Raw genomic sequence first — 25,083 nt, 5'->3', positions numbered from 1 at the left:
TCAAGCCCTGACTATGGTGGCACTGGCACATTAGGCTAACTGCACTTGTCTTATTAATTGGTTTACTGAATTATTGCAACTTCATTTGCAGATTGTATACCTAAGTATAAAAAAAAGGCAAAATTAGCCTTCTGTAAACCTAATCCATCATTGCATAAAGCAGATCAATTAGATCTAAGCTGGGCAACATAATGCAGAAAATAAAATTAGCAGGGAAAACCACTGGCTAGTCATGGGAAGATGTATAAGAGAATCATGACATCATCTTCACCAATGACATCAAGTATAGAACTCCTCCTGGAAATCCAGATCAAAGTTCCATTGTGGTTGGCACAAAAAAATTGGATGCCAGACTTTTGGGGTTTAGGAGTCACGTCATAGGAGAAGTCAAAGTTCAGAGGGCAGCACCTGAACAGAGACAGAGGCAAACATCTTCAGCTTGAAGCAGATGCTCTCTGATTACCACCACAGGAACTTCCATAGAGAACATGCAGGGTCAATGGAAAAAGCTGTATCTGAGGAGGCATGCAGTGTTGAGATTGTTCAATAATGTGGTGAATTTGGGTGGACAGGGTTGTGGAGAAGGAGGTGGCATTGGCTGTGGCCAGAGAAATAGTGCAGGCTCTGATGTGATCAACTGTGACAAGTTCCTGATGATGTTTTCAAGATTGTCTCCTTTCCTTTCCTGTATCTAAGCCTGCTCTTGTATCAGAGTTGTTTTTGCAAGCAGATTATTGGGGTGTGCATATGTTTTAAACTCCAGGGTGGGAGTTTATCTTACCTTATTCAGGCAGGAACAAAATTCTGCTACCACTGGTTTTGGTGGGGTTTTTCCTCTCCTGTATGTTACAAAATTCTGTAGAGAAGAAGAAAATACTCGATGTCTTTGATCCACTCAAAACAGCACTTACTGCTGGGGAACATCTGAGCAGAAAGGTGATGGAAAATAATGATTAAAAACTCTTTACTAGGTGTTATTTGGTCATGATAGCCACTTCTTTTGTGTTATTGCAGGACCTTTGTTCCCAGCCCCACTGTTGAAAGCCATTCATCTGATCTGTTATTTTCTGTCAGTGGATTACTGATGAAGAATTAAGAGCTGATCAACAATTCACATCCAGATTCTAAGCTGAGATCAGTTCCTTTAACCTTAACTGACCCTTTCTGATCAGTACAGCCCATGAAACCAGAACTTGTTTTGCAAGCACCAGGCTCCCTTGATCCTCTGGGTCATCTATGAAAACATCAGCCCTCAGTGCCTTTTGCGGTCTGAAACCTTTTGGCTCACTGAATGTGTGTGCTGAGGTGGATCTAGAGTGGCAGGTGGCCTTTTTTGAGATATTCCTTATTTCAAGCCTTTCCTTATGGGCAGAATCGACACCTAGATTTTTTCTCCTTTTTTCCTCCTGAATCAGAAGTCCATGGACTTTAGATGTGATGCCTGCCTGTGTTCAGCTAGCTAAGGAAATCATTGACTAATAGCATTCTTAGGCCATACTCTTAACTGTGACTGTGTACCATGAACAATAACCACAATGCTTCCACAGCTCCTAAGACATATGCAGAATTTGCATACAGCACTGTGGTGTTTTTCATAAGGTTTTTGGGTATCTGTTAAGCATGGAAACCCAGTTTCTCAAAGTGTTTACAAAACTTGTGCCACGGGAATGTTCTAGTTAATGAATAACTGCTCAGCATGCCCTTTACCAGCATGTGATTTTCCTCTTTGATGTTATGCGTGATCTTGGCTTAATTGGATATAGCTTTACAGACTGCAAGGGCTCTCTGAAAAAGCAGTTCTGCTGATTAAATCTAATGACTGGTCAGAACTGGATCCTGTGCATTTCCCTGCCTTCCACCAGCTGTGGGGAAGCCAAACCAGTGCTATTCTGAATCTCATAGTTTCTTACTGATTTGTTTCTCCTCTGGTACCCTATCCCAAGGATAAACCAAACCACAGGTCAGCTCTTGTGTATCTGTGCACTTCTGGATTTTGGAGACATTGAGATTTAGGAGCCACTTGAGTTTGGATTAGAACATGAGTTATGAGGCCTCTCTTTTACTTCCTTCTCCAACAGAGATGTTCTTTTTTATTTACTGTAGTGGAAATTTACTCCTAAGAAACGGCATTTGAGATTATCTCTGTGATTTTGGTTATAATCTAGTCTCCATAGCTTGGACTGTCTTTTCCTTCCTTCTTTATAAAGGAGGTGCAAGTAGTTACCAATTATAACTGATAGTGTTTCTCATTTTCTCTGCCAAACATTATGGAACTGCAGTTTCCACAGGAATGCTTTTGCTTCCAAATAGTCAACCTCTTAATGCTTGTAGACTGTTTGTCTGCAGCATCTCTGTAGCAGTTAGCTGTGGCATGCATGAGAGGGGATGAAAGCATTAGAGAGGAGGGCAGTGGGAGAAGGTATGCCTGACCCAGGAGACACCAGAAGGATGATGAGCCAGGTAGAAGCTATGGCAACGTGATGTAGAAGCACAGTTGCCATGTTTCTGTCCCTTCTGCCCCTGGCAGCAGAGTGCCTTTGCCATAAGGCATCAGCAAATCTCTAACTTCAGGTCAATATTTGTGCAAGCTTATCACGACTGATTCATTTCATGGCCAAGTGCTGCCTGGTGCAGTGTTCCATGTTTGTTAGGTGGAGGAAATGCTTCCTTTGGAGAATCTTGTTCAACCTACGCTTAGACACCAACCCAAGCCTGCCTGAGATTAATTCCAGTGCCAAACACATTGAAAAATAGTTACAGACATCTTGGTGCTTTCTGGTTCCCACCTGTTTTCAGTACATTTTATGTTGTGGTGTATCAGCAATTTATAATAATATAGTAAGGGGTTTTTGCTCCCACTGCACAAAATGCCCTTATTCTGATTTTATTCATTATCTATTAGATGTGCTTTGAAAACCAATTTTAAAATGAACAAAAAAAAAAAAAGAGGCAGCATCAAAAAATGTATTAATAGAAAGTGATGTATTTTGACTGTAGTGTCATTAGTAATAGGAGTTCCTAAGCACTCTGATCTAAGAACTTACTCTCTCCTACAAATGGAAGCTGCAATATGCCCATTACTGATTAAAGAAAGTTGGCATGGTGAGAAGAAGGTATAACCAGTGGCAGAAAGCTTACTCCTGCTAATTGTACTGTCAGTGGGCATGAAGTGTAGTTATGTGTACGTTCTGGTGATACAATTGGAATATCCTATCCTATTTTGTTTGAAAAGAGGCAGAGTCTTGTGTTTAAAACCAGGAAATCTCATGCATTCTTGCAAGGAGGCTTAGGCTGTATGTTCATAGGGCAAGCTGGAGTAGGATGGCCCAGTCTTGTACCTAAGAAGAAATAACCCCAGGGAAACAGCTCTGGGGAAGGGACCTGGGTGTCCTGGGGGACAGTAAGCTGGACATGAGCCAGCAGTGGACCTGGCAGCAAGGAAGATTTGACAGCAGTCTGGGCAGTATCAGCAGAAGCAGAGCTAGCAGAAGGAGGAAGGTGATTAATGTCTTCTGCTTAACATTTTTTAGACCATATCCAAATATTACATCATTTAAGAAGCAAAAACCCATCAAACCCAGGAGATGGAGATAATACTAACATGAGTTGAGCAAAGGGTCACTACGGGGTTGAGGAGCTAGAACACTTGTCCTTTGAGGAGAGGCAGAGAAAATGGGGCTCGTTCAGCTGGGAGAAGGGACAGACTGGGGGGCACTGAAGTGCAGCCTTCTCGTATATTAACAGCTTTGAAATCCCCAGAGTCTCATAATCACACAGATTCCTTAACTGACTTTCAGTGGACCTTCCTCCCTAATTCCACTACTTTGAGAAGGAGTGTAGCAAGTGGAAGGACTTGAGGATTTTCTTTGTGTCATCCAGCTGCAACTCTTAACTTGGAAAAATACAAGAAACACAAATTCAATTAATACTCCTCCCATCCCCATAGTCAGTTTTTAGGAGGTTAGGAAGGTATGCAATAATTAAGAAAACATACTTAGCATACTTAACTCCTCTGCCAACCTCAAGGCCCCAAACTTTGTGGATGCTACTTCAGTCAGTATTCTTCTAAGCTTGACTCTGAAATTGCAAAAATTCCTTCTTTAACTGCTAATTGTTGGGCTCTGGGTTTTGTACAGCATGTACAAAAGGAGTAATAAGGAATGACTGTGTGATGTTCATTCCCCTTACCTACTGCTGGTTTTGGCATCCCCAAGTGTGGGTACCATGGAAATCACAAAATACACTGCTCTGCATCTCAGAGACTCTCTGGATGTCTTAGCAGGACATCATTTACTCTCTCCAGTTACTTCCTCTGCTGCAGTAAAAATAATTGCTTTTAACTACAAACCTCAGACCTTCCATATGGTAACTTGAGACCTGCCCTACATCCTTGTGCATTTGCAAGGCAGCTGTCCTACCTACAACTGAGGTGTAAGTTACCTTTCTGTTAAAGGAAAAATGTACACATAAAAGGTTACCTGGATGGATGCTTCAGTCTGAATTGAAATATCAGGGTGAATTGAGTTTTTAGGTCAAAAGCAAAAGCTGTCTAGGTCAATTTTGGGCTTTTTTTTTAGAAAAAGCAAACCAAAACAACAGTGTTTTTCTTGTTAAATATTTTATATTTTTAAACCAGCAGGAACAGTGTGCTCAGTGAATGGCACAATTTGCTGCCTCTTTTTTTTCTATACTTTACAGTGCACGTCATTGCAAAAGCGAAGTAGTCATTTGGTCTTTAATTTCTGATCGTGACTGCCTTAGAACCATTCATTGTCTTGCTATATATAGAAATTGAATTGCCTTGCTTCAGCCCTAGTACTGTTCAGCAAGTGGTGGTCTCAAGAGAGAGCTTCCAGCACAGATGACATGCCTGAACATTATTGTGCTGCTCTGCACTTTGAAAGGAGAGGCAAAATAAGCTGTAAAGAGTAGCTGTCGTTCCAGTGGTAGCACTGATACCCTCAGATCAGGGTTGAAATTAATTCTGTCAAAAAACCTCCATTTTCTTCTGAGCTTAAGGACAAATTCAGGTTTCCTGCAGTTCATCTGACATATTTCACCTTTCATGTCAGGAACTTCTTTTCGTACACAAAATTTATTACTGCTAAAGCAGATGGTGATAATGCAGTTGGTAATACATAATGGATTTATCATTGTTTGGAGAAGAAAATAGTAATTTCATTTAGTAGCAACAAAATTCTGAGTTATAAATATTTTTTCCTCCATGTGTACAGATAATGTTAATATGTCTGTAGAACTAATACAGGAGATACTTAATAATTAGGCATTAACCAAAAAAGATGGAGATATGCATCAATTTTCAATCAGAAGCTTTATGACAGAAAATCCTGTTTGTGTTATTTCTGTGTTTTCTGTGCCTGTGATCTCGCAAATAATTTAGTGTTTTATTTTAAATAAATGTTCAAATGTTTAAATAAGTGCTCAAATGTTTTTGAGCATTGTCGGAAAACATGTCAGCACTGTATTTCCAGAAGAGTATCAGTGGTGAAACTGAGCATTCTGTTCTTAAGAAAGGAGTAGGTTAATTGTCGAGGCATTTAAATGACCAGCAAATTGCGTGGGTTTGCAAGAGAAGGGTGGACTCCTCAGATATGTTTGTGCTGCTCAGCTGAGTCAGAGCTCTCTTTCTGGTGCAGGTATTTTTGGGCAGAAGCTGGAAGACACCGTGCGGTACGAGAAGCGCTATGGGAACCGCCTGGCTCCCATGCTGGTGGAGCAGTGCGTGGACTTCATCCGCCAGCGGGGGCTGAAGGAGGAAGGCCTGTTCCGACTGCCTGGGCAGGCTAATCTCGTCAAGGAGCTACAGGATGCCTTTGACTGTGGAGAAAAGCCCTCTTTTGACAGGTAAAACCCTGCAGCTGTTCCCCACGGCCTGCAGCCCAGGCAGGGCACGGTGTGCTGGGCTGGCTGACCCACAGTGCTGTAAAACACGTGGCAGCAGCAGACAGAGTGGCATGTTTTTGTAGGTTTCTCTGTGTGTTTCCCATTACTGCTCTGAAATGTCTTCTTTTTTGTTCTGACTTTGATGTCTGATTTCAAAGCGTTTCTGGAGAATTTCCTTTTGTGAAAAGTTGGTTAGGAGAAGTATTGCTAATGTTTTGGCTTAATCAAAAATATCTGGATTGCCTTGATCTTAATATCATTTGAAATGCAGTGGTGATGCTGGCATTTAGTCAGTTCCACAAAGGAAGAATTTCTGTTATCACCACTCTCAGTGTGTTCTGTTACCTATAAAACTGACTGGAAGGGAAGATACTTTCATGCATTTCTTTATAATTTTGGGCCTTTGGTCTTACAATGAAAGTCACTCTGACCATAAAAACAAACCTATGTGGTCTTGAGGGTCCAGGTCTGATTTGTGTTCCAGTATTTATGCAATTTTACAGAGTTAATGAGAGTTTCTGGGCCAAGGAAAACCTGGTCCTGTTCACTCAGCTGGGTATGACTTTACTCTGCTGTAAGTAATTGTAGTCCCCTGTGATTTTTGTGCTGTCTTCCTGTAAGCATTGGCAGCTGTAGTCACATATCCAGAGAAACAGCACCAGTGCATTATGAGTGCCACATGGACTTCTTAAGTCTGACCAGAATTAGTTTGATGGTCATGAAATTCCAGTTGAAGAGACTGTTAAACAGTGGTTGTCCTCAGCATGTGCCCTAAGTGACATCCATAAGTGACATCACACACCATCTGACAGTGGCATTGGCTTGCTTTGCTGCAGTTGTGGGCCCAATGGGAATTAGGAGGAAGAGGCAGATTGCATTTATTATGTGAGAGCTTTGTCTGATAGCAATCCAAGTAACAGGAAAGAAACTGTAGCTTGATCTTTTAGTGCAAAAACATACCATGATTCAAACCTGATTGCTGGAAATCATTTAGGTGCCTCCATTCCCTGTTCCTGTGAAGTGAGCAGATTCATTAAGCTTGAAGTTTTGTGCATCAGATGCACAGAAGGCAGACACCTGTAATGTTCTTTCATCTCCAACAGTTTCCTCAGTCCTGACCCTTGGTTTAAAAGAAAATTTAAGAATTTATAATGCTCTGGAAAAGTGACTTGTCTTCCTATGAGGTTATTAGTTTCTTGTTTGAAGGTGAGTTAGGATAATTGATGAGTAAATGGCTTTATGGAGCCAGAGGACTATGGGAAGTGACTGTGTTAGCTGATGAATGTTTATGGCATGCTCACTCACTGTTCAAATACCATGAAGCTTATTTAAAAATGGTGAAGAAGCATCTACTGGATGCTTACAAGTTTCCTTACTTGGACAGTATGATAAATATTACTGATAATGTCTGGCTCTACCAAAGGGTAGGCGAGTGGCAGAAACAAAAGGTTATTTTTTTCTGTGCCTGTAAACCAAATAATTGTAGAGGAAATGCTTAAGAAAACAAGCCACCCTGAACTGTGGGAAGATGATGTATTGAACACCCCACTGAGAGGTACAGCTTGAAGGAAGTGCACAAATTCTAACTACTCCAAACAAATGAGAACAGGGCTCAGCTGCACTAATTCTTTTTCAAGGTTATCTAGCAACATCTGCAGCACAGACTAATGAGCCCCATGAACAGGTATGCTGGCTGAGCTTTAGCAGATGAAAAGGAGAAGAGATTTTACATGCTACTGCTGTGAAGGATGCACGTAATTTCTACTCTAGCAATTAGAAACAGCAGCAGGAGCTGCCTATAAATCGCTGGTCCTGCAGTTCTGCTTCTGAAGCTCAGAATTTATAGAACACTGACCTTGTATGTCCCCATGCCTTGCACAGGGTGCTTTTCCTGTTCACTTTTTCACATTTGAGTTTGGAGAGGTGTGATTCAGATGTAGCAGTGGTTCAGAAGTCAGGCATAAACTCTGCTCTGACCTCTCCATCGTTTCCATTGGGCATCTGCTTTTTTCCCCCAGGCTGTTGTTACATTTGAGGTGAAGTTCATTTCAAAGTAGTACCTGTGAGTAGAGTACCTGTGTGATGAACTTGGTTTGGGGTAACTTTTCATTGTGCTGAACAGTAGCATGGGCTCTGGGTTTGATGCAGCCTGTTTGGTAAGCTGAGCTCTTGGAAAGTGGCCACAGTATGAAGAGTGCTGTAGAGAAGGAAAAAACCATATACATTAGGCATCCATGCTCACTTTTTCTTGTGAACCTCTAGATCCACTGTGTTTAATCTGTAATTAATTACATGTTATTTTTAGCCAAAAGTCCCATCATGCAAGATCCACCCAGGTTCTCTCTATTAATTTATATCAATAGTAATAGAGATTTTTGCAGTTGGAGCAGAGCTGACATTTTTGTTCCTGGGGCATGGAACACAATGGAATACAGGTCACACTTCCGTAGCAGTGCTGGGTCACTGGCTCTGACAGGGAGAAAGACTGGCTGCTCTCATCAGTGTTGGAAATAACACAAAGAGCTGGTGTTTGAGGAGCTTGCTACTTTCCATACTCACATTTTTTCCATATGCAAGTGCATGTTAGACAAACACTTCAGAAACAGAAACAACGTGAAATATATTGAAATATGGGTAGGCTTTATTTTTGTGTGACAAATTGCTATTAAACAATTCTCTTTATGCCTTTATAGCTGATTCAGTAAAATATGTACCATAGAATTAAAGACAAAACCAAAAGTAAGATCATACAGCCATAGTTAGTACTCCTTTAAAATGTCATCTGTGTTTCAAGATGCTTGCACACCTCACCATGCTGGTGTTGGGAGATGGAGTTCAGAGGCACAGATCTGCTCTTTGCCCAGAGTTCAGCTGCTATCCATGGTTCTGTGGAGCCCCTGTCCTTCTTTGTCCCCTCTTGCCTTCCTGTCTGCACCCCCCTGGCAGAGAAGACCACAGAGCAAGCACAACCAGAGTGAATAAAGCAAATTAGAAACAAGAAGGGGAATAGCTTCACTCAAAAGAAAATGCAGCCGTATTTTGAAACATATAAAACATATCTGAGAAATGGTTGCTCTCATGTGAGTTAGGAGCTGGGTGTTCCAATACTGAATTCAGTTATAAAAAACATAGTGGAAAGAACCTCCACTTACTAATTTTGATCTTGATCTTATGGTTGGAATAAGAGGTTGCTGAAGAATTGTGTATGAGAATGGAACAAGCATTTAAAATTTTCAATCTCACAGACTGAGAAAACCCTGTGTCTGATCTGAAACATCCAACACCTCAAGCCCCCTCTGACAAAAACTGGAACACCATCATTTCTGGATGATCAGTATTGGAAAGGTGAGGTGCAGCTGCTGCAGCAGAAAACTGCTGAGGCCTTTCGTGTGAAGAAAATCTCAATGCCTCAAAATTGTGTGTCAGTTTAGAAACAAAAATCAATAAATACCTCACTCCCTCTGAATGTATCTGCACATATTGTGAAATTTGCTCTAAGGAACTAGCTGTGCAATTAGGCAATCACTCATGCTTGCTACTATTTGAAATATCCTTGGTATTTCCAGTACAGCTCCACCTCTGTGTAAAATTGCCCCCTCCAGGGAATTCATTTTCTTCCCCCTTGGGGTATTTGCTTCTCTCTTCTTGTGTGTGTGGCTTATGTTTTACTTATAAAGTCCCTCATCTCCTTTACAAATCATACATTTGTAATGACACAAACTGAATTATGACCATTTGTTCTGTGAAATTAGCACAGAGAATATGGCACTGCATAAGGAAAATTGCATAAGGATTTGTTCTCCAGTTTTTACCTCGGAGGGGTAAAAATTGGATTTCTTTTTCCATATTGCCTCTTTTCATCTGCTGTTCATCACAGTTACTACCAGATGACATGTGAGATAAGATTTCTCAGGGAGAAAAAATATTTGAAATGTCACTGAAACAAATATTAATAAAAAAATTAATATGATTGATGTGTGTGGCTTGAATTTTTATAACTATTACTGATGAACATAGTTCAGTGGTTCAGAGAGTTTAAAAGTTACATAGCTCACTCACCAGCATTTTGTGTGCATGCACAAGAGAGAAGGATGGCACATAAATGCATATCTAGCAAATCAAAATCCCTAATACATTCTCTTATGAGTATGAATTGCTCTAAAAAAGGAACAAAATGTTACTGCTCTGGTCACCATTGGAGTCAGCTGAGAAAAAGGTACCTAAGTTGGTAGTATGTGATAGCTGGCAAATGCTTATTCACTGGAGCCAAATAATGCAAAATGTAAAGCTGCTATGTTCCTAGGCATGTAATCACTGGGATTGTTGAAGCAAAATAAGACAGTTACAAGGATGAGGTGAGAAGGAGCACATGCATGCACAATTCTTTTTCTTCTCTGGAGGATGAGAAAAATTTTTAAAGAATGTTTTAAAATTTTGGTGAATGCTGGAAATGGGACGTGTCTCATTTGGGCTGCAGTCTGCATTGGCATTGTGCAGATGGCAAGCAGAAAACACTGGTTGTAAAAATTGTTCTTTGTTTTTCAGATCCAAGCCTGTACATAAGAATTTGTTTAGAAGCAGATAGTTTCCCACAAAGAAGGGGCTTCATATGCCTTTCTACTGGCAAAGTACAGTAATCTCTTAAACTCCACATTTTTGTGTGAAATGAAGTCTTTACTCGAAAGCTTGTTCCTGCCAAACACAAATGTCCTTAGGCCTGTGAAAATTCCTGTTTGTTTCTGCTGGTTCCAGCCTTTCTTCCCTGATCCTCTCAATCTGCTCATCAGCTATGCCTCTGGACCCACTTCCATGTCCTTTCCAGTTCCAGCCTTTACTCTAACCAGCTAACAGAAATAATCACTGCATATGGCACAACTTAAAGACCTAATCTAGCAATTAAATACTCATTAGGAGATATATCTAGTGTGATGCAAGGGTCATTAAATTAGTTTAATTGGTGTCCTGTTGTGTTTTTAGTTGGGTTTGGTGTCCTCAGAGTGTTTTTAGTTACTGGCAGTGAATAAACATTTGTAGTTACTTTGCATAAATTTCAGTTTCAGAAATGGTTGGTTTGTCAGCTCTGATTAAAAAAAAGAAAAGCCAGCTATGTATTTCATTTGCCAGTGACCAGTGATTTCTTAGAGGGCCCTGGTCACCTTTAAGAAAGGATGACAAAATTGGTGGCTTTCTCTTCCAGCAAACAAGAACAGGTAGGTTATTTGTTGTGGGTTTCCATGTTTTTACATATGCTTGCAATCCCTGAAAAATATTGGAGAAATTTAACAGTTTTTGTGAACAATCTAGCAAGAGAAAATAATTACCAGTATATTCAGTATATTCAGTGGAGCTGGTAGATCTTTTTCGTAGAGGAAACCCAGCTGTTTCTTAGACCTCTGCTCACCTTAGCTGAAAGTACTTGTGTCTCTTTAAGGATCTGTATTTTTTGAAGTAATTTTTAACATCCTTCCCCATAGAGCTTGTCTTTTTCCTTGTCCTAAATTGCTGTCTTCATTGCTGTTTTTAAAGCCTTTATAAACCTGCATAAATTGGCTGCTGTTACAATTACTGCAGTTAGTACCTAACTTAGGAATGGAGTCTGCCAGTCTTCACTATTCCTTGTGGACTGTGGAAGGTAGCATGCTTTGTAAAAATGGTGAGCACCAGGACAAAGGAGCAGGATAGGTTTGGTTTATTTCTCTGTCTAAACCAAAAAACAAGAATAGAAATCAGCTGTTAACTTATACTAGAGCCAGACTGGTAAATGCTTTCATATATGCTTCACAAGGTGTAGGCAGAATTAAATTGGTATTAAATGAAGCACAGGACTGCTTGTACTACATCTCTACATTCTGTAGGAAAATTATATAGAGTAATGCTTTGAAAATACCTACATAGAGGAAGAAAAATCACATAGCACATTAAGTTAACCTGACCTTTGAATTTCTGGACCAAAGCTTGTCTCCCAAAATTAGTCAAACTGGTACACAAAATGCAATGGTCTCTTTTGTTTTATTACCACGACTCCTAAATTGAATTATAGCCTCGCAGCTTATTGTTCCCTACTGTTTGTTCTTCATGCAAACTGTTTATGTGCCATCATGATCTAGAGCTATTTTTGGCAGGGCATTAATCTTTTTGTAATGTGACCTTGCCTTGTTAATACTTCCTCTCACAGAGTTTACAAGGGGCTTGTTGGCTTTGTGCTTGAAGCGCTGACTGCAGCTCTCTGAGCACGCTGTCTGCTGCTCGGGGTGTGAGGGTTCTGCCTGGATTTCTGGTGACCTGCTGGGCTTCAGGGATATTGTTTATGGTAGAGGGAGTGAAAACCTGCAGGGAGTGTAATCGGTCTGACAGCCACTTCCACGGTGTCTGTGGTATCACAAAGGAAAGTGCTGTCAAAACGGCAGCGCCATGAGAGATATTACTGACAAAGTTCAGATGAATAGGCCTTTGAATATGATGACTAAGGAGAGGCTGGGACACGTTTGCATTTGTCATGCCTGTGCATGAACAGTGCTGGAGTGGGGGCCTGCTCCTTTGGAAATGCCACCATGAATGCAGTATTAATATTTCAGTGAGATAAGTCATCTTTCTCAGACCTCCCACCACAACATGCCAAAATAGCTGTTCCTCAGCTTGCTGATGCTTTTTACATTAAATTCCCCATTTTGTGCTTCGTCATTCCCATTTCAAGCTCGTAATTGTGGACTTGGAAAAAGTCTGCCTCAGTTAATGAGAGTTGTTCCAATTTAGATAACAGAGGATTTTCTGCCAGAATTGACATCCTGTGTTTTAATAAAAATTAATGAATACTTCTAATCATGTTAATTATGAATGTGTAATCATAAAACACTTTGATATTACACAGTCAGATAGCAAAAGAAATATGATGATGGGTATAATCATTAAATTTCTGTAGCTGTAATGATTCTGGAATGTAGGCAAGGACAGTGCTCAAGGGGGAAATTCTGCCCTGTCTTAAGCTAATCACTTGTAACTGAAAAAGTCCATGAGGAAAAGGTCCTCCATAGGCCTGCAAAGATCCATGTTTTAAAAACTACACCAGTTATCCTCAAGGCAGGAATCTAAGTGCTGTTTTTTAACTTAGACTGTCAATGGAACACTGTAGACTAAAAAGGGAAATAAATGCTCCCAGCCCTCCAGTTCAGCACTTGTTTGAAACCTACAGCTGTCCTCTGTGGCTGAAAAGTGTTTAGTGGTATTTGTGGACTAAAACACTCAAAACACAGATGTATTAGGACTGGAGTCAACCATTTTAAAATTTTCCCCTGTAATTTAAAGCAAAAAGTGAAAAAATTATACTACCTTGCAAAGTCTAAACAAGTCTCAGATTCTGAGACAGTCTTTTAGTTACATTATTTATAAAAATGTTGATTTTTTTTACCCTCATTTGCACTCAAGAAAGTTACTAGCTTTTGTCTAAATGTTGATAAAGCAGAATTTAAAAATCCAGTTCTTAAAGAGCTTGGCAAGCAGTATGTCTGTGTATGCAGACTGTGTTTATTTTGTTTGTGCTGCCCAAATCTGTATGGTAATTTCTGTACAGATAGATTAAATCTTAAGAAGTGGTCCAGTACCGTTAAGGGAAAAAAAATAACAAATGTTCCAAAATCTTACTTTGCAACCCCACCATCTCGTGGCAGTCTGTGGTAGTGCCGTAGAAAACAAGAATTGAAAACTTAGTTTAAAATATTGTATATGTGTATCTCTGTCTGCTGATTGTGACCTGGGTTTCTAATCCCATTTTATAAAACACCTTTCTACATACTTGTAAATACAGCATGTGCTTCAGGAAGTTAATTTGAGAGCAACACTTCCCAGTTTCCTTCCTCCTCAGCATCCTGCCTCCCTGTTTCCCTCTCAGTTCTTCCATGGCAGACCCACAATTTTTGGCACTCAGTTTACCTCTTGCAGTGATATCCTAACAGTACTTCACACCAAAATAAGAAAGTTTAGAAATTGCATTAATTTTCAAGGCTTCTGTCCCCTTCTTCAGCCTTTTTTAACTTTCAGCTGCTGTGCCCTCTAGGAACAAGTATTCCACAGCAAGGACTGGTGTGAAATTTTTCTTACATACTACATGAAGCATTGTATGTACGTATGATCCTGTACCAGCATGATGCTGGCAGTACAAAGAAGGGAAGATGTTATTGTGTAATCCCCTTACTGAGACACCTGTGTGCCAACTTCTAATTGTTCTTCAGTAATTTCCCTCACTTAACCTGTTTGATTCTTGGATTTTGGAAAGACCTCTCCAGTTTTATGCAAATAGACTCTGTAAAGAGGTGGTTAAGTCCTTCAGCAAGGTGTGAGGAATTTCCTGGTTTAAATAAAAAAGCAGTAATAATGAAATCTTCAGAAAGACGATCAATGCTGAGTTGAGATTAGATAGAGCAGAAAGGTTAGAGGCCAAATCTGAGCTAGCATTTGAAATCTCATTAAAGAGTACAATCAGGCCTAGTTTCATGCTGGTAGTTCCCCACATCTGTTATATATGTATCCAAAAGGTGTGGGCGTAGGTAAACACTGTTTTGAATTCAAGCCACTCTACAACAGAGGGTTGCAGTCAAGAGATTAGAATTTGAACTTTCTTTAAAAATGTGGGTTTGCATTAGTATTTTATACAGTTTCTCCAGAAAATCCTTTTTGGTATTTGGGCTGGGAATTATTCATTTTGGAATTAGAAATGTTTTCTGCACATTCATTTTGAGGAGTTTGGTGGTGGTGAACATAAAAACATATACAGTGCTTTATCATCTCTCTTCTTCTGACATACCATACCACATTTCTCTCAGGCTGTTCCCACCATTCCTGTTAAGATTTAACTTAGTAAAAGCCATTACTGTTTTAACAGATTATTCCAAAATAATGATTAACATACCTCTAGCAAAGCGTAAGTGCATCAAATACCAATGGCTCCCTTTGAGACACTGTGAGTTTAAAAAATACTCCATGTGTGAAGTCTTCAAAGAAAAAGAAAATACATAATAATGCACATTGTAGGTGTGTGTGCCTTTCTTGTTTCTTATTAATAAAATGAGCATAATTTAGTGCCCCCTTTTGTGATTTTTCAGAGACCAGAGGGAAAGATAGCAGCTTGCAGTACAATTCTTTATCTGAGCCAGGGTAAGCATGTAGAACATTCCAGTAAGGATTTGAATAAATGCCTGAATGCTAAACCCAGGGATGGAGCCAGACATAATGCAAGAGAGATTTCTTCATGCTAACTTGTGCCTTATATCTAATTTCTACTTACTTATTTTTAGATAAGTACTGCTAAGTTAACAGGAGTGTAATTTACACACCACAGAAACATTGAAGCAAGTGTGATTGCATTGTCTGAATTTGTGATTGTGATCCTTCCCTCTGTGTTACTTTTAGTGTGCCTGATAAACAGCCAAGGCTCCTACTAGCTGTATCCAAAAAACCCTTACATTTCTGCAAATGCAGTTATGGGGAGCACATGTTGTATCAGGCCTTTGACTGCTGGCCCTGTGATGTTACCTGTTCTACAAGCATTCAGACATTTTCTGTTTGGTGCATCAGCTTATTTGGTAGAGGATAGAGCTAACTCATTTCCCAGGGATTTGTGGTTCTGAGTATAGTTTTTCAAGGTTTTCAGTGTAAGAGTACAGCTATAAGGCACAGTAGTTATTTAGTGGGATCCCATAGGAAAAAGACACATATCAGGAAAAAAGCTGTAATTCCAGTAGGTAGATTTCAACTAAATGCCTGTGGTATATATGTTTCCTTTAAAACCTGCTTCTTGAATAGTGGTAACAGAGGATGTGCTGATAAAATGGAATTGAGACACACTGGGCATGTTTTGGGACCTGGGGCCATCTCTAGTGGGAGAAAAATTTCCAGTGTGTAAATGCCTTGTTTCTAGCTCAGGTGAAAATGAAAAGTGTAATTTAGGATGAATTTTGCATGTCTGAAGGGAGATGCTTGTCAACAAGAGGCAGGATCTATCTCCTCCAAACCTGTCTCTGCAAACAGGGCCTTATGTATAATTATTTATGGTGATAAATCACTAGAGTTGATGGACATTTGCCTGTGGGTATCCTGAGTTCTTTATGGGACAAAAAAATCCAACAAAAACCAGATTACAGGTAAGGTTTGTAAATGTATATATTGGTGATGAGTAAAATGTGGGGTGGCAGTGGAAAAGTGGCAGGTTTTAGCTTGCCAGTCTCACAGCATCATCCTGATTCACATTCATGACTTCTCGTATTCCACCCCAACAGCAACACAGATGTGCACACCGTGGCTTCACTGCTCAAGCTGTACCTAAGGGAGCTCCCAGAACCAGTTGTACCATATGCAAAATATGAAGATTTTCTTTCCTGTGCCAAAATGCTCAGCAAGGAGGAAGAAACGGTGAGTTGGTAACTCAAGTAAAATGAAATAAAAGGCTGTTCCAGTTTTCAGGAGGAGAGAAGCTGGAGATTGTCCTAATTTAAATGAGCATCTATTAATTGAAGTGCGTTTTGTATGAAAATTGTTGCCACCTAGGTCCTGGGGAGTTCTAAATAAAAGTGTGTAGCATAACCTCAGCTGTATTTATTGCATGTCACTGAATCCAGTTCAAGTAAACATTGTAAACATCAATAGGCTTCCATTTTGCATGGAAGAGATGTATATTTTCATGGATTAGACTCTGAACTGTAAGAGGAAGGGTCTTGATGGTCGCTGTTCAATTCTTGCTGTTAAATCAGGAGTCATTTATTAGTAATAATTACTATGGACCAGAACTGGGTAAAATAGCCAAGTAGTTTCTTGTAGGAAATGCCAGCTAGTTCAAACCAGAACTGTTCCTGGAAGGCTTAGCCTTGTTATCAGCAGGAGGAATGGAGCTGCTGGTCAAAAAAGGAAGAATGAAAGAAAAAGAAAAGGCATGATGAAACAAGATATCTATTTTCTTGTTTATTTATTTCCAGAGCTAATCCATGTTAGCCTAATCCAAAATGGGTTCTACAAGCTGTTTGTTCCTGATCATAACCTGTATTTAATGTATTTAATGCTGCACTTTCAGTAGCATGTGTGTTGTCTTGTAATTGGAAGTGCTGACTTTTTTTTTTTTAAAATCTCTGATAAAATATTAAAAAACTGTGCCTACTCACTCTTTATTTTTCCTTAAACCTCTTAAAGGGCCTGAAGGAACTGGTGAAGCAAGTGAAGAGCCTGCCAGCTGTCAATTACAATCTGCTGAAATACATCTGTAGGTAAGTGTTCTTGCAAGACTATCACAATGGTATTTATAAGTGTGAGCTGACAGACAGACCTGTCTGTCTGTGTGCCCTGAAGGAAAAACATTACTCACACTTGGAGGACTGGAGAACTCAAGTGAAGGTACCAAAATGGTAGGTTTACTGCATGACTAATTAGTAATTTGCTCTATCAAGATTGTGACTTTCTTTCATAAGCAGGCAAGGAGTGCAAGAAAGTAGAAGTGAATATATTGTATCCTCTTGACAGGACCTTGTTTTTCCCATTTCTAACTGTAGTTATTCGCTTTGTTTGCATTTGGAATGCAGTACTTAAACTATGTTAAGAAACAATCATGTGATTTGATTTTTTTTTCCCTAATTTTCCTCCTTACATGTTCCTTAAGGACCTCTTTCTTCCCCACAGATTCCTTGATGAAGTGCAGTCCTATTCAGGTGTAAACAAAATGAGTGTGCAAAACCTGGCTACAGTTTTTGGCCCCAACATCCTGCGCCCCAAAGTGGAAGATCCTCTGACTATCATGGAGGGTGAGCTTACTGTACATGACTTGTAAGAGAAAAGAAGAAATGTCTTTAGGTTTATTGCCAGCACATACCAGTCTGTGCAATAAATTCCGTATATCTGTTATATAGAGACAGAAATTTTCAACCTGAACGAGCGTTTGGGTTAAATCTTGCAGGCTAGTGTGAAAGGTACTGAAATGTGCAGCATTACAAACAGACCTTCCATGAGATTGTTCTGCCTTGGCAGCTTCACTAAACATGGACCTTCTCTCTCAAAAATTCCTGCAAGCATGGCATGTTCTTACTCAGCACGTGAAGTTGGAGTGCAGTTAATATTTCACCTATGGTTCTTGAGGACCAGGAAGAGCTCAGGTTCACACTGCAGTGACCCATGTAGAACCCCCACGAGGCAGTTGTGTATTGCATGCCTTGCTGAACAGCAGGAATCAATTTAACAGATTGATTGCATGCTCTCATTTACAGCCATGTTCAGCTGTAGCATTTTGCTGTGATTAATGCAAAAATATGGATGTGACAATGTCCTCCTGTGACTGACTTTCTTCTAGTCTTAATCTTTGTAACTTTAACTCTGCGTGAAGTACACGATGCCTTTTCTGCCATCAAACGTGTTTTGTTTAATGTGTAGGATTTACTCAGCTTTCTTGAAAATTAGGGCTGTACACAGACTGTACACTGAAAATTCAAAAAATGCAGTTTTCTTAGTTTATTTGATACTGTATGGAATTTTTTCACTTTCCCTGTGAGTATGATGCCTTTTCTCTTCCCAGATACAATTCCCTCTACAAGTTCATTCACATGTTTTTCTGAAGCCTTGCTTTTTCTCCTCCTTCTTTTTAATTCTTATGACAATGACCATGTTGTTGTGAACAGAAACATGACATTTCCAAATCATGTATGAAATCTGAGAATACTGTCTGGAGCAGCTCTCCAGCCTGCTTATCAACAGCCCTAGAATTAAAATGATGGTGCCTGTTGCAGGAAACGGGATGGATACTACATTCTCTGTAGGAAAACACATAACACATCTTTAACTATTGAGAAACAGGTTTGATTAAACAGATTCATGACCTCTTCTAAGCATTACTGTAAGATTAGACATAAAACAGTGCTGATTTGCAATTAGGCTACACATATTCAAATGTATAGGGACTTTGAACAAAGACTATACATTGATTGGTGCTCAGGGCCACCCTTCATCATTTCTCTTTGCCTTTTGGAAGATACAGAGTGCTTTTCTTGCACAATCATTCAAAACAAAACATGCAGATCTGGGGAATCGTATCTTTATGACGGGGATCAGGAGCTGGTTTTGTTTGATTCAGCAGAGATTTCTTTCAGAATTCCAGCCACAGGGAGATTTTTTTTCCTGTCAAATGCAGTCATAAAAGTTGCCTGAGGACAAAGCAGTGTTTGTAGTAAAGTTCTGCACACAACAGGTAATGTTCTAAGAAGGAATGCAGCTAAGTGTGCCAAGGGATTAGCTAAGTGAATTTTCCTGCTGCCTAGTTCTAAAGTATCATTTTGCCTCAGCAAACAAACAAGTGAGAACAGCTAAAAAAGATACTGAGTACCCACATTGAATTGACTCTTGGTATTGGTGTATTTTAAAAATCCAGAGTATTATAGAGAAGTTGATGTGAAATGACTTTTGCACAGTGGGAATTTATTGATTAGAAAAGCACAGCATGCCTCTCAAACCTTTTTAGCAGTTTAAAAATGAGGTGATTATTATAACTACCTTGACCTTGTTCCTGAAATATTCTTAATAAACTGTAATGAGGGACTGCTTAGCAAAATAGAGTTGCACATCTTTATCATGCCAAGTCCACTTCTAAGTGCTAGTGTGTAAATTACAGTGCAGTCAAGTGGTGTGCACACCAAGGGGCTGTTCTTTTAGAGGAGAAGTGGCCATCTATTACAGGAAGCACCAAGCTGTGGTCCTGCATTACTTCCATAGTGTGCTATAATGTGGCATAGTTTTCTGGCTGTGTTTAACCACCATGGAGTGGTTAAATGTATTCACATTAAATTAATTCTGTCTCATTACTGCACTGTTTTGCTTCAGAAGACTAAAAAGTCTGTTCCAGCAGTGCAAATCCCTTGCCTGCCCATTTGCTGTTAAACTATCAGACATAAGTGCTGTGCCAGAATGAGACTTTGGTTTTAAAACGTTCACCACATTGAGTGGAAAGCCATCAGTTAGAATGATGTTACCATGTTCTGCTCATTATCTCCTCCTGTGGTCTTCATGGGATGCAGTTACTGTCACGGTAACAGCCTCTTTGCAAATGTTCCCGTTGTTTTTAGGGGGTCTGTGAGGCCTTGCTGGCTTGGTGTCATGGACGGAAGAGATCATGCTGTTGTGACCCTGTAGCCAAGAGGCACTTCAGACTTGTTAAACATTCAGGGTGTTACACAGATGGCTGCTTTGTGTCAGTGTTTGTATAAGCTCAGTGTTTGCTAGGTATTTGTGGAATCTGGGAGATAAAATATATTTATGCCTTAAATAAAACAGGCCATTCACAACCACGTGCTTGGTGTCCCCTTTCAGGTACAGTAGTAGTCCAGCAGCTCATGTCAGTGATGATAAGCAAACATGAAGAGCTGTTTCCCAAGGATGTAGACCCTCAGATGGGACCTGAGGTGTGCAACAACAACAACGAAATTCCAAAGAAAACCACTGCAGGGCAGCTACAGAACAAAGAGAACAACAATACCAAGGAGACGGCAGTGAGGCGCTGCTCGTGGGATACACCCGAGTCTCCCCAAAGGGGAAGCATGGACTGTGAGTCTCCAACTGCTCTGCCCAGCAGCAAGACAAACAGCCCCAGGAACAGCATCCAGAAACCAGATGTCACCAGGAGCCCGCCACTCACGGTGAAAAAAAATCCTGCTTTTAATAAAGGTAGCGGCATAGTCACCAACGGGTCCTTCAGCAGTTCCGTGGAGGGCCCGGAGAAGAGCCAGGCCGTGCCAAACTGCTCCCTGCAAGCCAGGAGAACGTCGTCCCTGAAGGGGCCGGTGACCAAGATGGGCACACACAGCGTGCAGAACGGCGGGGTGCGCATGGGCGTCTCCAGCACGGACGGGCACAGCAACAGCCTGGGCAGCCGGAGCCCGGGCTGGGCGCCCAATGGCTACGTCACCCTCAGGGACAACAAGCAGAGGGAGCCCTCAGTGGCTGAGTCAGGCCAGCACAACAGGCTTTCCACCTACGACAATGTCCACCAGCAGTTCTCCATGGTGAACTCTGATGACAAACAGAGCGTGGACAGTGCCACCTGGTCCACGTCCTCGTGTGAAATATCCCTCCCAGAGCACTCCAACTCCTGTCGCTCATCCACCACCACCTGCCCTGAGCAGGACTTTTATGCGGGTAACTTCGAAGACTCTGTGCTGGATGGGCCACCCCACGAAGAGCTCTCTAACCCTGGTGACTATGAGAACAAAAGTGACAGGAGGAGTGTGGGGGGCCACAGCAGCCGAGCCACCAGCAGCAGCGATAACAGTGAAACGTTTGTGCCCAACAGTACCAACAACCACAGTGCTTTGCACAGCCTGGTGTCCAGCTTGAAGCAAGAAATGGCCAAGCAAAAACTAGAATATGAGACAAGGATAAAAAGGTAAGATGGTTCAGCGCTCTACCATCTGACTGGCTTTTGCAGAGTAAATCCAAGTTTTTCTTCTCGTGAATTGCACTAACTGCAGTCACTGCTGTGTCACTCACTAGATGCTTGCCAATGGTTTGTCATCTTTCAGTGTTGACATTGCTTCAGTGATACTGTGATCCAGAGGAGTTTTTTTCAGAGCAGTTGTTTGCCATGGTTGTGACATGTTATCCTGTTGGTGTCAAAAGCAAAGCCAGAACCTTGTGAGTTTCTGTATAATCTAATTAACAAAATCAGTACCCTCTCACAGTGTTTCCATTAGCTGTTGCCTATTCTCGAGAGAAAGGCAACTGAGTGTCACCCTTCAGTGAAAGCAATGTTGTGGCATATTCCACTTGTAGGTTTTGGGACTGGGGAGACTGCTGGACTCCTTTGCAGTCCTCATTCCTTTTGAGGAGGTGCAGCATCTGGGAGTTACCTCTGCTCATCGTCCTGTCTTTGCTCTGCTGCTGAGACTTTCCTTCAAAGCTCAGACCTGTTAAAAGAGAGCAAGGGAGGGAGGAGGGTGTCTTTATCTACAGATAATGCAGACTCTGCTCATACAGAGCAATGTTGCTGGGGTGGATGGTTGTAGAGATCAGTGAATAACCTCAAAGTCTGGGCTTAGTGTTAATTAATGCACTCGGCAATGCGGAGCTGAATGTGCTCTCTTTGTTACAAAGGTTCTTCAGTCAAGCTGTTCAGGACTTTCTGTTCTCACCTCTGTTACACAGCAGCTCTATGCACTGGTACCTCTGGCACTGCAAGTCATAGATCACAGTGTGAGAGCTGCTGGCAACAGCAGCTGCCAGTCAAAGTGCAGCACGCAGGGTGTTGTAGTCTTTACTTGCATCACTCTTTCCAGCCTAGCGTGCACTGCAGTGGAGCACTTCATGTACAGTTTAATATGTGTGCTCACTGTGTTTAGTACTACTAGCATCATAGGAGGGTTTGGGTTGGAATGGACCTTAAAGATCATCCAGTTCCAACCCCCTGCCATGGGCAGCCACACTTCCCACAAGACCCAATTGCTCAGAGGCCCATCCAGCCTGGCTTTGAGCACTGCCAAGGATGGGGCAGCCACAGACTCTCTGGGCAAGCTGCGCCAGTGCCTCAACACCCTCACAGTAAAGAATTTATTCCAAACATCTCATCTAAACCTACTCTCCTCCAGGCTGAAGCCATTCCCTGATAGTGTCCTATCACTATACCCCCTGATGAAGGGTCCCTCTGGCTTCCCTGTAGGCCCCCTTCAGATAGAGGAAGGCTGCAATGAGATCTCCATACAACCTTCCCTTCACCAGGCTGAACAGCCCAAACTTTCTCAGCCTGTCGTTGTAGGGGAGGTGCTCCAGTCCTCTTATAACTCCATGGTCCTCCTCTGGACCTGCTCCAACAGGTCCATGTCCGCCTTATGCTGGGGGCACCAGAGCTGGGCACAGCACTCGTGGTGGGATCTCACTAGAGCAGAGCAGAGGGGCAGAATCCCCTCCCTCACCCTGCTGCCCACGCTGCTCTGGATGCAGCCCAGGATATGATTGCCTTTCTGGGCTGTGGGCACACAGGGCTAGCTCATGTTGAGTTTTTCATCAACCATCACTCCCAAGTCCTCCTCAGCATGGCTGCTCTCAGTCTCTTCTCTGCCCAGCCTGTAGGTGTGCCTGGGGTGCCATGGCACAGGTGTAGGACCTCGCTTTACTGAACTTCATGACGGCCATATTTACACATACATGCAGATCCATACTGGCAAGTAAATACAGCAGGCAGGTCAGCTGAAAAAAGGAGATTAGCAGTGAAACAAAAGCATTCAGGGCACTATTCTGACCTTGTGGGTAGCACTACTGCAACTAGCAGCAACTGGGTGTCAACAGTGCAGGAAGTAAAGGGAACAGTTAACCTACTCCTGGAGAATGACATGGAGCTGTTTCCTTCTGTGCCTTTTGCTGTTCAAAGGCATTTTCTAATTGAGCTACCAAAGAGACAAAGGTATTTTTTTAACAGACAGCCAGAGAGCTTGCCCTGTGAGAGCAGTTCATGGATGAAGCCATGGTTTGTAGATACACCCATCAGAAATTCAGTCTAAGCTTTAGAAATGACAAGACGTGTATGAATTTGTTGGTGGTGTGTGTTTCTGCTTGAGTGAGTGAGGAGTGCTGCTCAGAACCTGTCTGGTTTTTTTTTTCCTTCATGCAGCCTGGAGCAGAGAAATCTCACCCTGGAGACTGAAATGATGGCCCTGCATGAAGAGCTGGATCAAGAGAGGAAGAAGTTCACAATGGTAGAAATCAAAATGCGTAACGCAGAGCGGGCGAAGGAGGATGCAGAGAAGAGGAATGATATGCTGCAGAAGGAAATGGAGCAGTTTTTCTCTACTTTTGGGGAATTGACAGTGGAGTCTCGCAGACCAGAAAGAGGCAACACCATCTGGATCCAGTGAGCTGTGGAAGCATAGGCTGTGGGACTTGAGGAAGGGCTTGGGGGTATTATACTGTATCAGGTGGCTGGTCACCTGTCTGAGGCTAGTACTCAACAAAATGTTACAAACCCTTGAAGGAGGAAATCATACATACATTAAGCAGTCATATCTACAGTGTGTACTTACCAAGTTATACTCTTTGAATGCTTCATGAGACTACTGTCAAGTGTTACAACTGGATATGTGTATATAAATTTAAAAACCACCTTATAGCAAGAGATGTATCTGAAGAAATATTTTAATGCAAGTCTTGTATTTAAACTGGTAAATTGAGATGTTGTTGCAATCAAGCTTTATATAAAGGCTTTTCTCCCTTGCACTTAACATAATAAGCTATTTTTGGCATTGTGTTACCATCAGCTTATTTTGTATATCAAATGGTTTTTTTGTTTTTGTTTTGTTACCCCTTTTGCTGGGGAGTGAGGATAAACAGATATGTTAAGGTAAATGTGTGGATGGTTAGCCCTGATTTGCGTCACTTTCAAACAGACAGCAGGATTGAGAAACTGAAATATGACTGAAGTATGCCACGGGAAAAATAAAGCAATACTGCTTTCACAGAATTGATGGCCAGGGGATCAAGTTCCAGGGCACCCCATTGTTAAATAACAAGTGAGGATATGAAGTCAGCCTAGACTGGGGACAGTGACAGAGGGGTAAACAGCTGCTTGGGAACAAATGACAGCTTGCTGTTTGGGAACAAACATGAGTGACCAAGTAAGAAGTTGGGGAGAGGGGACTTAAGGAGAAGTTCATCACATGACCAGAGTTTTTGGTGTACCCTAAAGAAGCCCTGTGCCTGATCACTGCAGTTCAGAGCAGGGATATAAACCAGTTGTTCAGACCACATTTGCATCTGACTTACCTCTGCACTCTGGGTGAAGGTAAGTCCTTTTTGTAGTGCTGGTGAAGGGACACACAGGGAGGTTTACCTGGGGATTCTGGTAACCTTATCGGTGTGATGGGTATCAGAAAAATAATTTAAAAAATGCCCATGGTAGAAGTTACTGGGGCAGCTGGCAACAAACAGTAAATAAGGAAGAAAACACACCAACATATTCACCACTTGTATTTACAGTGTATATTAACAAGTTATCACACTGTCATGAATGCTTCAAGAGATTATTGTCAAGTGTTAAAACTGTGAAAGTTCCAGGCTCTCAGCATCACCAAGGGAGCACCTAGAGGGAACAGCCTGGAGCATCACAGCAGGCAGAGTGCCAATGGAAAGAAACAGCAGAGCCATCCTGTAAATTAATCATTTGTTTTTTGGCATCTTTAA

At 41.4% G+C, this 25,083-nt stretch overlaps 1 protein-coding gene across 2 annotated transcripts in view; it reads left to right on the top strand.

The window, feature by feature from the left end:
- The window catches only part of ARHGAP24 (Rho GTPase activating protein 24), a 183,111-nt gene extending 158,747 nt beyond the window's left edge, over window positions 1–24,364 (top strand). For both annotated transcript variants that reach the window (XM_066548965.1, XM_066548966.1), the window contains 6 exons: window positions 5,658–5,865; window positions 16,173–16,305; window positions 17,077–17,150; window positions 17,560–17,681; window positions 20,230–21,301; window positions 23,519–24,364. In XM_066548965.1, coding sequence (XP_066405062.1) covers window positions 5,658–5,865; window positions 16,173–16,305; window positions 17,077–17,150; window positions 17,560–17,681; window positions 20,230–21,301; window positions 23,519–23,762 — 1,853 coding nt within the window. In that variant the 3' untranslated portion in view covers window positions 23,763–24,364. The remainder of the gene's footprint in view (window positions 1–5,657; window positions 5,866–16,172; window positions 16,306–17,076; window positions 17,151–17,559; window positions 17,682–20,229; window positions 21,302–23,518) is intronic.
- The last annotated feature ends 719 nt before the right edge of the window (window positions 24,365–25,083 follow it).

The sequence above is a fragment of the Molothrus aeneus genome, chromosome 4 (genome assembly GCF_037042795.1).
Source record: "Molothrus aeneus isolate 106 chromosome 4, BPBGC_Maene_1.0, whole genome shotgun sequence".
Taxonomy (NCBI): Eukaryota; Metazoa; Chordata; class Aves; order Passeriformes; family Icteridae; genus Molothrus; species Molothrus aeneus.
This window is presented reverse-complemented; position numbering and strand designations above follow the sequence as displayed.